General features: G+C 34.6%; 2 protein-coding genes across 2 annotated transcripts; one reads left to right on the top strand and one right to left on the bottom strand.

Moving 5' to 3' along the window:
* Positions 1–726: 726 nt before the first annotated feature.
* Positions 727–2,748, top strand: LOC113336757 (probable pectate lyase P18). Its single transcript, XM_026582428.1, has 3 exons — positions 727–1,331; positions 1,406–2,226; positions 2,317–2,748. The coding sequence occupies exons 1-3, from the start codon at positions 972–974 to the stop codon at positions 2,684–2,686; spliced, it is 1,551 nt and encodes a 516-aa protein (XP_026438213.1). The 5' UTR covers positions 727–971; the 3' UTR covers positions 2,687–2,748.
* Positions 2,749–2,847: 99 nt separating this feature from the next.
* Positions 2,848–4,903, bottom strand: LOC113336758 (stem-specific protein TSJT1-like). Its single transcript, XM_026582429.1, has 4 exons — positions 4,573–4,903; positions 3,477–3,717; positions 3,252–3,372; positions 2,848–3,147 (listed from the first exon to the last, which is right to left on the bottom strand). Exons 1-4 carry the CDS (start codon positions 4,773–4,775, stop codon positions 3,002–3,004), a joined length of 711 nt encoding a protein of 236 aa, XP_026438214.1. The 5' UTR covers positions 4,776–4,903; the 3' UTR covers positions 2,848–3,001.
* Between the last annotated feature and the right edge of the window lie 10,125 nt (positions 4,904–15,028).

The raw sequence follows: 15,028 nt of genomic DNA, 5'->3' as shown, positions 1-15,028 counted from the left end.
ATTGCACAAAGCCGAACTAGTTTTACTTGATATACCACGTTTAATTACTGGTATTTGTTGCATGCTCCATTTAGCAAAACATTTCATTATCTTTGAGGGGTTAAAATTTTTGATATCTTTTTGAAGAAAATTTGACAGAATTATACTTGCTTGTGTAAGACGATCAAAATTAGGAAACACACTTCATACCTCTAAAAAGCAAGGAGGATAGATGAAATGCATGATATCTCATGCCAATCGATCATCAAATGATCAAAAATAAGTCATCCAAAAAAACAAAAAAATGTTAGATTTTAGAATGTAATCTTACAACGCAACCTAGGAACCATAATTTCAAACGTGAAGATTACCTTAAAATCATGTAAAAACAGTTGCACGTATGGACTCTTGAAGAAAATTAAAAAACGCAGCAAAATTTTATAAGTCTATCGGTAGTAACCTTGATCGGAAAAATAACTAAGACTTGAATATGGTGATATGTAAAATGGTGTTAGATCAAAAATGTTCGAGCAGTGCAATTAAAATATTTCCTCGGAGAAAGGGTAAGCACAATGGTCATTATATGCCAATAGAGAATCCAATAAGATTGCTTTAAACTTTAATATTTGCTTAATAAAGACTCACCTTTAATTGCTCTAACGGTTTATAACGGTTCTCTTTTTCCTCAAATATTAAAATCCGGTCAAGCCATATCCTTCCTTGCATGATTCTTCTCCCAAAAATTGACAACCTCCAAAGAAATCCCCCCCAAAAAAGAAAAAAACTTAGAACCTCCACAAGGGGGGTGTCTCTTCACGAGGCAAAACAATTTTCTTAACCAAAAAAGGAAAAACAGTTGCTCACATTTTCCTCTCTTCAGAAAATTCTCTTCTTCAACACTTAAACCCTTTTCACAACCTTTAATCCCACATTCCCACTCCTAAATATCTCTATAAATATCAACAGAAGATTTCAGTATTTAGAATCAAGAAATGGGTTTGTTTAGAATTTCATCACTAGCTATGGGTACATGGGCTATGTTGTTGTTTGTGTTTTATGTTTCACTTGGCGCAGCCGCGGGTGATGATAATGATTTAGACAGAAAATCACTGTGTGGTGATGTTTCAAGTATTGAACTAAGAAACAACGTTACCAGAGATCTTTACAGTATTGAAAGAGAACTAAAGATTTTAAGTTTAGAAAATGAATTAGTTGATGATAATGAAGAACTTGATCAATTTCCTTTGATCTTGCATACATTTTTATCGTCAAATTATGCAGAAGCTGAGAGCAGCTTACAGAGTTTAATTCCGTTCGTGTCGGAATATTCAACCAACGGCTCCACAAATTCTGTAAGTTGCTGCATCTCCTGTACTTTTATCAACTTTAGTTTTTGTTAATATTGCAATGAACTTGAATTATGTAGGAGGATTACATCCCGGAAGCAATGGTAGATTTCTGTAAGCGTACGGTAATGCTGTCAGAACGTGCACTTGTACTGATAAGACAATTAATCCGCTGCAGCAGGGATGTGAATTCTACCAGTTATCCGCAAAAGCCATTTCCAGATAGTTCATCCAATTCCCCCGGTAAAGGTACCCCGAAATGTTCTGTTGATGGTACCAAATGTCAGTACTCGAAATGTGCCAAAGGCAACAAACTCCCAGTGTGTGCTGTTGGTTTTGCTACTGGGGTGACTGGTGGTGCAAATGGGAGATATTATGTTGTGACGCGTTCGGATGACAGTAATCCCAAAAATCCAGCACCGGGAACTCTTCGGCATGCAGTGGATTTCGGTGGGAAAAGCAAAGGTGGTGTCTGGATAGTGTTTAAAAATAGTATGGAGATCAAGCTGAAGGAAAAGTTATGGATAAATTCACACACAACAATTGATGGAAGAGGAGCAAATATAACCATTTGGCATAGGGGGCTTGCTCTCGCAAGAGTGGAAAACATCATTCTGCATAATTTCGAAATCGTTTCGACTGGCCAGAGCGATACGGTTCATGTTTTTGATGGTACTCACCGAGTATGGATCGATCATTTAACGTCCAGAGATGCATATTTAGGACTGGTCACAGTTCTTCAAGGATCAACTGACATTACAATATCGAATTGTTTCTTGTCCAACCATAATTTCAATATGTTATTGGGAGCTTCGGATCAAGACACTGTTGATCAAATTCTCAGGGTTACGGTATACCGAAACTGGTTTGAATCATCTAACCAGAGGATGCCCCATTGCAGGTATAATATTACGTTCCTTCTGTACACGATTCATCGGTAGTTTGCTTAGCATTTTCAATAAGATCTTTTTTGTGCTTGTTTTCATGGCAGGTGGGGTTACTGCCATGTAGTTAACAATTACTACAGAGACTGGAACTACTATGCAATAGGAGGAAGAGTTCATGCCAAGATTTTGTCAGAGCTCAACGTGTTCGAGCCGGGGAAAAGATTAGAGGTTACTCCATGGCATGACCTGTTTACCTCCGACCTAACCCCGACTATTGAATCATCCCAAGACTTGCTGCTAAAAGGTGCAACATTTCATCAGTTCTTAGCTTACGGCACATTGAGTTCACCCGAGAGCGAATATCCATCTTATCGACTTCCAACGAGACCTGCAAACACTTCGACAGGTTTGGTGATTAATTGTTCTGGTGTTCTGTTCGGAGAGAAACGTAAACGTTGTATTTCTACACCCTAAAATGAATAACTATAAGATCTCAAAATGAACTTGTTTTATATATAAAGGTTTTGGATTTTGTATTTGTAATTCAGTTTACTCTCATGGATTTTGTAAGCACAAAGCGAACTATTATTTCGCCTTTTCTCAAAGTTCATTGCAGTTTTGTGCAAAAAAAAGGATTGACTAGGCTCGGAAACATCCATTTTATTGAATTGCTGAAGAGAAAGGACTATACATTGAGTTAAACTGCGAAAGAAACAAGACAAGGAAACAAGCTAAATGATTTCTCAGACCCTTAAACATGCAAACGTACTAGCTCTAGCTAGAAACATTCTACTTTGTTGCTGCTACAACTGCTGAGCCTTCAACCTTGAAAGTCGCTCCCCATATTTCTTCGTCCTTTGCGGGAATTGCAGTGATCTTGTTCTTAGGATTCTCATAGCTTCTTAGTCCTCCTATCGCAGTAGAGTAGAAGCATCCTGCAACACAATTATAAATTGTTCAGAGCCATTACTTTTGCATTTTATTACCAATCACTCCTTAATATACTGAGAAATACAGGCAAATAGCTACGCGCATATACCTTGAGGAAAAGATGCAAGGGATTTGCCACAAGCACCCTTAAGCAAATCAACATCATTGGCAAAAGCAACACATCCATCCGCAGTAATCCCCCAATACAAAGGAACCTTACCATATTGATCCTGTCATTGGAACAAAATGCACAGAAAATTAGTTTTTCACCTTCCATCAAAGTTTAAGGCCATTGCAAACCATAGAAATTAAAAATCATTTTGTAGTTCCTTACCGAAGCGACGAATAATGTAGATGTCGATTTATCAAACACAACAAACGCAAAACTGCCTACGAGGTGACCAACAACATGATTCGCTGGATATGGAGCTCGGTCCCGAAGAGCTTTGTAAGCTTCAATGACTAGCATTACTTCATTTGCTGATTTAGATAATCCATATTGTTGCTTTAAACTCCCAAGATTGTCGAGTGCTCCTTCAAACAAGCAGAATATCTCATCCTTCACTGCAAATGATCTGTACGAACACACACATACTTGCCGGATTTAGGTAACTGACAATGATATAATTTAACATTGTAAAAAGACATGGTCACATGAGTGTGTTTTAAGTGGGACCCGTAAAGGAAACCGACACACACGTGTCGGTTCCCATTATTACAAAGTGGTAGGACACGATGTGAAACGGATTCCAGATCTACTCTGCACGTGTCACTTAAGAGTTCAAGATTCCACTAACAGAGTTGACTATTGAAAAATATTCAGTGAATCAACGGTTGCATATATTGACACGTGGAGTAAACGGAGTTCTCGAAGACGGGCGGTTACGTCTTTGTGTCAGACTGACAAATTCGTGTGCCCAAATTTGTTGTCCTCCAATAATAATGACATCAAGAGGTTACCTATTCTTAAACAGTAGACGGCTATGATTAAAGCTATCCATCTATCTTATCTTATCTTTTATCGAAATGACTTGCCGATCAAATTATTGAATGACAAAGTGCGGAGAATGACGATCAACTATTAGATCTCCAACATTTATGAAGAAAAAAAAAATTATTACTGCAATTAGCTTAACTTTATTTAGAAACTAATAAGATGAAATTATCATGAATGTATTGCAGATAGAGAGTTTGGATTAGTAGTAGTTATCAGGGGCAACTGCCCGGCCGGTATGTCCTTAGTTGGGCTCTGCCTCTTCTTGGAGAAGTGTAAAAAGAAGATCAGTGAGTGTTAAATTTGAAACCCATGATCTATAATTTCTAACGATGATCTACTGATCACTCTCTGATATTGATAAACGCCAACTAAAATTTAAGAAAATAATAGCAACTTATGATTATGAGAGATTTAGTTGTGTGTTAGTTATTACCGAGGTTGAAATGGTGACTCGTCCAGGTGAGTATAAGCTAGATGAACTTGATCACCAACTTGTACGGACACAGCACCACCGTTTTTATCAACGAAACGGTTTACTAAAGTGGCAGAAGTTGTTTTAGGGGATGGAGTTCTACTTCCAGCTGCAACTAGTTCATCTGGTGCTGTCACTATTGCACCACTGAATACTCCTAACATGATTGATGATCTTAAACTCTTTCTCTCTAAACACTAAACGAAATTTGGATTGTTTTTCTCACTAGACAAATGATTGAGATAAATTAATGGAATTTGGAGGAGAAATGGAGTTTCATTTATAATGGAAAGAACCGAGGGGTATTACGGTCAAATTAGGTGTTTCATCAGTTTTGGGTACACTTTATTTCTTAATTAAGACAAGTGGGGTGGGACCCACGAAACAGGCGATGATTCTCGTGTGTCATCAGCTGACTGTAGCGGGACCCACACTGGCTAGACTTTCAAGGGAGAGACGGAAGGTATGATAACGTATGACTGGTTCCATTTTATCATTTAGTGGATGCTCTAATCATTATCGTTCAAATGCTTATGATATCTAGATGGGACCAACACCATCATTAATCCATACAGAAATTGCATTGACAAGATGAACAACATTGCTAACAAAGGAACCAAATTGTTTGGGGTGGATCGATCCTTTACCGAAATATATTTTGTCCTATATGTATATTTGTACACTTCCAAATAATTTGATACCCCATATTAGCAGCCTTGAAGATGAAGACTATATTCTATGAAAGCATAATTCAACAAGGTGAGGCGAAATACCACGATGGCATGAAATAGTGATTAGGGAGGCTCTTATTTATAAGCCTAATTACTATGGGTCGAATTTGGTCCTTTTCAAGTTAAATGCGTCCGATAGTTTGACGCTGCTACATGAGCAGTTAGATTTTAACTTACAAGAACAAATACATGAGCAGTTAGATTTTAACTTACAAGAACAAATACATGAGCAGTTAGATTTTAACATACAAAATGAAAGTCGATGGCTTAGACATTGGATACGGTATTAAAATCAAACCGGATAGCTCATATTTGATGTGTCGAATTAAAATTTCTAAGCGCAATAAATTTGAATGAAAATCATGTTCAGGCAATCCCTTGAAAACTAGCTTGAATAAAAGGAAAATTCCACGATGTTTAGGTTGAATCTTGAATCATGAAGGTTAATCAGTGTGGCTCTCCAAATTCAAGATTCAAGCTGACAATAGCTTGCATCAGGCCCAAGCCACTATGATAATCCAAGTTTGATGCCCAATGGTTGAGCGCAAACAGATGAGTCTTTAGGTTTTGACTCATAAATCCAAATCAGATGGTTCAGGTTTGTTCTGTCCAACATGATGCGCCCGACAATTGGGCTCAAATTAATGAAATGTTACATAATAACCTGTGAAATCAAATCTGATGGCTCATATTTGATGCACCCGATCAAAGTAAAAATTTTGAGCGCCAACCATTGGGCGTAAAAAAGTTAGAATCTAGATCACATTCAAGCAATCCATTGAACGTTAGCTTGAATCAAGGGGAAGATCCACGCTTTTTAGGTTAAATTTTTAGTCTCAAAGAAACATGGTAGTTAGTGTTAGGGCACTGCTCGGTCGAACTCGCAAGCGTTTCTATCTCAAGCTTGTTTGTCAAGTTTAGTTGCCAAAACTATAAGTCTTGATTTCTAGTCTACTTATAGCTAAGTCTCGTACTAGGATAGAAAGTGTAGTTGAGCTCTAGACTCCACAACGTTCATCATACAAAGACGAAGAACTACTCAAGGAACTGGTGGAACTTCATCGACTAAAAGATATGTGGATAATTGAACTTATCTATCACTCAAAAGTCTATCTACTTTATCTCATATCTTGAGACAAAAGTCGTATTGCTATAGAGACTTCGATTATACACATTTGCTATTTCGAGCCGAGTTTATCTCGCTTATCTATTTCTCGAAATATGTGTTGGTAAGATTTAGCTTTAGCCAAGTTCATCTTTACTAGTGACGAAAGTCATATTAGTTTCAATTACTTGAAAATCGCTTTGACGAAAAATAGTTTGTGAACAACAACTGTATAACGTCCTATAAGAATGTTTCAATGATTGAAATGAGAGTATAGAATATATAACATTGAATGGATATAAACATTCTATGTGAACTCATACGTGTGTAAGTCCATAATCCTTGAACCAAAGTATGCGTACTTTGCTGCTCAGGATAACTGGAACTAAAGTCCACGTACCTGTACGCGTACTGTCGGAACTTCACGTCCCGTGAATTTCTGCTGGAGTTTTTGAACCAAAAGAAAACTTAATCCGAGTACTTAAGTATGCTTACCGGTATGCATACTTGAGTGGGTTATTTTCTAAAAATGGTTTATTCGTGAACTTAAATTTATATAAACTAAGGAATGCATATTTACAAACCGTGGCTATAAAGTTCGTGAGTCGATTCGAGTGAATCAAAATCATTTTTGTTTCGATTGTGTCTTGTATACTTATATGAGATCTAAACAATTGAACAACTCTCTAACTAGTTCATTTGAGTCATTTGAACTAGTTGTGGTAAATAAGAATATGGTTGATATGAAAGTGCTCATATGGCTAACCATTTGGTTAACTACTGTTGAACCAACTAGGTGTACACGTTTAGGTATAGTTACATAAACCTAAATGAACGTGCATTTCATTTGTGTATAACAAGCTAAGTTGTATCTATCGGTTGAAAGATATTAGCTTGAATCTAATCAGGTTTTCATCTAATGGTGAATATTGAATGCTTTGTTACCAAGGTAGCATTGATTGCAAATCCTGATTTGAAGACTATATAAAGGAGAACTCTAACAATTGGGAAACCTAATCTCCACACCTCCTGTGTGATACTAGTTGTATAAGCTAGAGTCGATTCTCCTTTAACCTTAGATTTCTACCGAGAACCTGTAGGTTAACGACTTGAAGACTTCATTGGGATTGTAAATCCATACCCAACTATTTTCTCTGTAGTTGCCTGATATAATCTTGTTGTTTCTATCATATTTTATTATAATCGTAAAATTGGCTTGAGATTAATTTCTCTGATAGGCAAGATAGAAAAGTAGTCACAAACACCTTCGTCTCATCATTTGTGATTCCACAATATCTAGTTTCGCCATCATACAATTTAAATTATTGTTAGGTGACTGATTTCTAGGATGTTCTTCGGGAATGTAAATCCGGTATATCAATTGGTTCATGTTCACCTTGATTTATCAAAATACTGAACAAAACTCGTAGGTATTTCTGTGGGAGACAGATTTATCTATTCTTGTGGATTTTTCTGTGTGATACAAATTTGTTTATTAAAGTCTTCGACTTTAGGTCGTAGCAACTCTTAGTTGTGAGTGAGATCAGCTAAGGGAATCAAGTGTGTAGTATTTTGCTGGGATCAGAGACGTAAGGAGCTCAACTGTACCTTGGATCATTGTGAGATTGATTGGGGTTCAACTACAATCCAGACCGAAGTTAGTTTGTAGTAAGCTAGTGTCTGTAGCGGCTTAATACAGTGTGTGTTCAATCTGGACTAGGTCCCGAGGTTTTTCTATATTTGCGGTTTCCTCGTTAACAAAACTTCTGGTGTCTGTGTTATTTCTTTTCCGCATTATATTTTATTATATAATTGAAATATCACAGGTTCTGCGTTGAATCGATCAATTGGTAAATCCAAGATTTGGTTGTTGATTGAAATTGATTAATACTTGAACATTGGTCTTTGGTACCATTCAAGTTAATTTCTCTTGTGTTCAATTAAACTCGCATATTTCTATTTGATTGAGTAAGTATTGAATTGAGAAATTGAGATATAACTCCTTGATATACTTTTTATAAGATTGAGTCTGACTGTCTAGTTGATTCTCTTAAAAGTATATTGGAGTTTGTCCATAAAGATTGCTAAGTGAAATATTGGGTGTGGTTGTTAGAGCCCCGCTTTTTCAATTAGCATAAGTAGAATATTATGTCAATCAACCATCATGAAACATTACTAACTGGATACCTATTTATTTTGCATTGTACGAAATTTTGCACCATTTTTATCTTGTCTTATATGTGAGATGGGGAATTGCCAAGTAAATTGGTGTCATCCTTTGCAATCATGAAAAGATTTATTTTTTTACATATTAGCCGAACAAAATAAAAGAGGTTATGTCCTTTTTACGCTAATATGTAATTTTAATAATTGGGTAATAACCCTTGAATTAAAGAATATGTATATTGGATCATTACCCAGTCTTCGTCAAGGGTGAACCTACCAGAGTATCCCTCCAGTCCATCTCTACCACAAATAAAAAAATCATTCTAAGCATTTTAACTCATGTCAAAAACAAAAAATCATCCCGTCTGGATCCGTCCCTGGTCTCTTCCCAGCTAGATACTGAGGATATACCTAAATGTGGTTAAGGCCATAATTTATGGTCGTTCTTTATCTATCATTTTTTATCTATCAAAATTGTTATTGTATTTAGCAGTTTGCAGTATATCCTTACCTCACCATAGTGTTTATTCAAACACATTCACTCTTTGACTAGACATGGTAAGCCATGTATCGTGAAATAAAGACCAACAATTTTGACCTTCATTCAATGGATGCTTGACCATAGTTCGTACAGGTTATCGAACAAGTATAAATTTTCAGATAATAGACGTCTAGTCATCGATACAAAGGATATTGTTTCACTGCCACCAATGCGGTTGACATATTGTTCATTATGGAAAACCATGTGTTCAATCAATAAGAAAAAATGGAAAAATAAATATTTGATAAATAAATATGATTTATCGTATAATATGACTAACTGGTTATTTGTCGGATGCCAATTTTGACAGAGCTAATGACAAATCCTTAAATCATGACATACATCCAACAATCGAAAGATTTAAGGTATGTAAATGATGACCATATATACTTGGTGTTATTATTTTATTTTTTGATCGGTCAAGAAAACATTCACTGAAAAAGAGGTAGCCAAAAGGATGCTTTAATATAGTAAATATCATGGATACTAAAGAAAATAAAACCGAATCGAGATTTAAGTCACCCAAAAATAAAATAAAATAAATAAAAAGAAGTAAGAGATTAGAAAGCGAAGCAAACACTCTTGTTTTGGGTGTCAACTCAAATAGATATATATAAGTATAAAGTCCATAATAACCATGTCAGGTATTAAATCTACGAGGTAAGATCCCTTCACACTATCTCACTTTTTGGATACCATTTTTATTTATAATAACCAAATTGACGCATTTAAAGCTAATATTCTGGGGATCTTCTCTCATATACCAAAGTTGTACATATCTACCAAAAGTGAGTGCATCTGAAATACCAAACCTCACCATCTATCAATCTTAATTCAATCGGTTGAAAATCTATGATTTCAGTGCCTGATTTTTCAAAGTAGTAAATGGTGGTGTTGTACATTTCAAAATGTGCTTATTTTTTATAGCTTTGTAGACCTTCGTAAGACAAACATATCCAATACTTTGTGATTCCTCAATATAGTTATCTAAGCTCTTATTTGATTTGTTTGGATTGTTCTTAAGAGGTGGTTAGTTACCTAGGACTCTCTTTTATAAGAGTATAAGTATTATGTATTTATGAGGTTTGCTGGAATTTGTACCGCAAAAAGATTTCCAAAATGATATTGAAACATATCAAAAGAGAAATCAAAGTGGCTTGTTTATTAGAGGAAGATATGTATCAAAAGTATCCGTTGAGGTTGAAGCAACTCTTAGGATGTAAAGGACGTCATCTAAGGGAATCAAGTGCGTAAAATATTGCGTGGTTCAAGAGACGTAAGGAACATGACTGCAGCTGAAATTCTTGGAGGGTTAAACTGATCTCAACTACATTAAAGTCTAACGTCTGTAGCGATTTAATACGGTATGGTGTTTAAAGATGGATGAGGTCCCATGGAATCTCTTCCAATGCAGTTTTTCTCGTTAGCAAATTTATGGTGTCTTATGTTTTTCCTTTTTCGCATACTTGTTAGGATTCGGATCCTTAAAATTCGGATACAACTAAATTGATCTTGGATATTGACTTATGAGATCGTTTAAGAACAGTTCTACACAATCAGGTACACTGATCTTTGGTATGTACATACTGATTATGGAAAAGAAAGATAAAAAATTTATATACAGTTTTATTCAAGGGTCTTTACATTGACCTACTTGTGATTGTAATAGGTTTTGTCCACATAGGTTTCCGAACGAAAAAATTGATGGTGTACTTGATATCCTCTCATTTTCAGAGTCTTTAATAAATATCCAAAGAAGAATATTCGTTTGTAGCAAAAAAGCTTTTTATCACATAGATTTAGTATCAATATTATGATTAGAAAAAATCTAAGAGTATACAATGTATTTTATCTTGTTAAGAAGAAATTCCCATGGATGATGTTCGTGTATCTTGCTTAGGAGTATGCAGTGAGAACTTCTTACCAATGTGGTAATACTAATGTCAGAAAATTGACATTTATTAAAGGTGTATAGAAGACAAGAAACACAACCACATGGGATTTTTTGTTCAATCATTTAAACAGATTACTTAACCTATTACTTAAAATAAAATCACTATTTTGGAGCATGGCTCGAAAAATATTTGAGATGATTCAAATATTCTCAGTGGAAGATACAAAATGGTGGAAAATAATATTTTTAGTCACTACTTTGAGAAATTGAATCTTAAAAAAATAAAACATAGAACCCATGTTTTTATTAAGAAAATCTCATTGACAGGTTGTCAAATAATGAGGATGCAAATTCAATTCCATCAAGTTGTTCTGGGGTGGGCATTCTCATACTTACGATGAATCATAGACATATTTTTAGATTTTTACAAAACCTTCCCTTTAGTAATTTTTGCTTTGTCAGATGTAGAGAAATTTCATAGAACATACTATCATCATTTTATGAGATAAAGGTGTAACTCTTACCCGAGATAGATTTCTTTACTTTGAGAAGAAACAGCTTTTCGATAAGATTATTTTTCCAAAAATGACCTTATTCATGCTTTCAAACTGCAAGGTTTCTCTTAATGAACTTTCCTGAGGGTCTTTCAAGGGATTTTTAGGAGCCCCGGGTTTTGAAAGAATAATTTTTCCAATTTTCTTAGAAATATTTGAATAATTGGAACACATAACCTTGCAACTTGTTTTATTTCGATCAACAGTCATGGTTCTAATACCAAAAGGTTGGAATTTTGGATATCAATCACGTTTTAAAAAATGATATTTAATATATACTGAAAACAATTGAATCTCTATTCTTCAATCTGAATTTGCGCTTCTTACGAAGGTATCTTTTGACTTGCAGAAGTATTAAAGTTTCTGACTTCTAGTGGAATCAGAAAGAGTTGTTTTAGTATTGCAATCATCAAAAGATTCTTTGTTTTCCAGTCATGGAAAATAAATTATTTTTCTCTTGAGCATGTAGGTAAACAGTTTGTATAGGCTTTTGATATAGGAGTTGTCAGAAGACTTTTGTGAGAATTATTCTCAAGATGAACAATATCTTCCTCAAGATCTTTAATTTTTTCGGAAGCCTTAGATTGAAAAAAAAATTTATGACTCGTTTACAGAGTGATTACAGGAGGTTGGAGTAAAATCAAGAACACATAATACTTTCATTGACATTTTCCTCAAATTTTGGTTCGAGATTCTCTATTTTATCTTTCAACAAATAATTTCCTCGTCTTAGATTTTGATTCGTGAATTTCTTTAGTAGTCTTAACAATAAGAGTTTAAGCTTTAGAACTTCAGAAGATTGAAATTTCAAGTGTTCGATGATTTCAGCACCTTCTTTGGCTGCTTTTCTTTTCAACACATGAGTAAGACTCATCTGTGAGATAGAAGGGATAAACATCATCATAGACATTATTGTTAATAGACTTGTTTATGGGATCAAACACATGTTCATATATTATACTGAGAATTAATATGATTCTGGCTCATTAATAAAATCTATAAACATGATGTTCTGACCATTTGATGATTCATTAACAAATATAAAACTCTTGCCATAGATTTCAGAACGCTACAAACACAGACTGTTAGATATTTCGATGTTTTCTTGCTCTGATAACAACTGAAAAGTAGAGGGTACCAAGTACACCACCAACTTTTTTTATTCAGAAACCTGTATGGATAAACTTGTTACCATCAGTAGAACGGATCAATATCAAAGATCAATACCTGATATGCATACAGGTTTTACTTGGAGGATATTAAAATTCAATATCCAAGTAATAACTTAGTATGTACCCGAACTGTTACAGAACCGAATCTAGTCTTGTAATCTTTCTTTCAAGATATGGATTCTCAGAAATAATTCTTGTAGGTTCTATGCAGTCATTTAGGCTTAAAAACATGTTTTGGTTATTTAACGTACTACTTGTGATATTTATATTATAAAGATAAACAATATAATGCGGAAAAGAAATAACATAAGAAACCATAATTTTGTTAATGAGAAAACCGCAATGTACAGAAAAACCTCGGGATCTAGTCCAGAACTTAAACACCATACTGTATTAATCTGCTATTTACATTAACCTACTATCATACTTCGGGCCGGACTATAGTTGAGACCAAATCGATCTTACAAGGAATCCATCTTCATTTGTTCTCCTTTACGTCTCTTGGATCTCGCAAGATCCTATGCAACACGATTCCCCTAGCCGACGTCTTTTGCATGCCTAGAAGCGGTTTCAACCTAAGTAAAGACTTTGTGACTATTTTTCCTTTCACAGAAATCTTATTTGATTTCCATCAGAAAGGTATTCAATCAAGGTATGGAAAATCTATATTCTTATGAGGGATCTTCAATAAAATAATATATTAAGCCCCGAAGATTAGGATGAACTTGTTATCTTCAAAATTTATAGAGATGCCTAATCAATTCTACCTTACAAGAGAAATCTAAACAAATCAAACCAGAAGTGATAGAAGAGTACTTTATGATTTCTATCTATCTTGTTCCCGAAGGTACAGTTCGAAAACTATAACGGTCAATAAGAAAAAAAATTCGGATAACAAGAACTATCAGGTAAAAAATAGCTTCACAAATCCCTTAGTGAATTCCTTCAAAGTCGTAACTCAATTCAGTTTCGCAAGAGAAAACCTAGATTTTAGAGGACGACTCTAGTCGCAACTAGGACATAGAAGCGTCATGATTGAGATTCTAGTATGTAGGGTGTCCTCTATTTATATTTATGAACACGGATAAACAAAGTAGGTTCATAAACTAGTTTCTACACTTACGAATTCCTTTATAACCAAGCAAGCTAAACTTCTCCATATATTTTGTACATATAAGCATGTGGGAAGTTTACTTTGAATCACAAAGAAGATATGTGCAACCGTAAGCATATGTTATGAATCAAGTGGTTTGCCAAGAAAAAATGGTTAAGTAGTTTTGAAACCGAAAAGCTTAATTTGGAGTTTAATTATCGCAAGACCTAATCAGTTCATGAACTGTTAAAATAGTTTATGAAATCAAAGTCATCTCGTAGCTCAACAACCTTTTGAAAGTGAGAAATATGTGAACTTTCAAAACTATTTGTTTACTTGAAAATAAATGGTATACATGAAACATTCAAAATCATCAGTTCGTATACTATTTCAGAATCGAATAGTTCGCAAAATGAACAAATGAGTTCGTGTACGCGAGTTAATTGATATTTATAAATCAAGTCTCAATATTTATAATTTTAAGTTCGTCAACTGAGTAAAATAGTTTATGAACTTTAAAAATTAAATTGGCTACTTCTTATTGATTGAATTATTTTTTGCAGTGTTCTTCATAATATTAAAGTCATACGATTTGTCTCAGTAGATAAAATGGTCGATAATATAAGTAAATAGGATATTCAGTCTTTACATATCTTTGTGGACGAAGTTTCCATTGACGTCGTATTCAGTCTTCAATATGCAAGGTCGATTGGTGAATTCTGATACTCAACTACCATGCTCAATTTCTTGTCCGAGATTGACTTTAGTAGACTATAAATCAAGGCATATATAGTTTAGCCAATTAAAACTGAGGACAAGCTAGACATACCAAAACTTATGAATTTCACCGAGCATCCAAACTCGTGAACTAGTAGAGGGTTATGAGTATGGGTCATACCCATTATGTAGATATACACGGAATTAAACCCCGATCAATCTAGGATTTCCGAATAAAACCCAATGCGATGGATATATAAATTTTCTTCCCTATAGTGGCATCGGTCCAACAGTTTATATATCGGGTCGAATGACTTAACTTAAACCCCGACTGAACTAAATTTAAAGTATAGAGTGAATTAAAATTACAGCCAACAACATGCAGGACTACTAGTACTTAATAAAAGAAAAAGTAATGTCGGCCCTCTAGCTGTAGTTAATTAA

Source organism: Papaver somniferum, unplaced genomic scaffold, assembly GCF_003573695.1.
Source record: "Papaver somniferum cultivar HN1 unplaced genomic scaffold, ASM357369v1 unplaced-scaffold_154, whole genome shotgun sequence".
Classification (NCBI taxonomy): Eukaryota; Viridiplantae; Streptophyta; class Magnoliopsida; order Ranunculales; family Papaveraceae; genus Papaver; species Papaver somniferum.
This window is presented reverse-complemented; position numbering and strand designations above follow the sequence as displayed.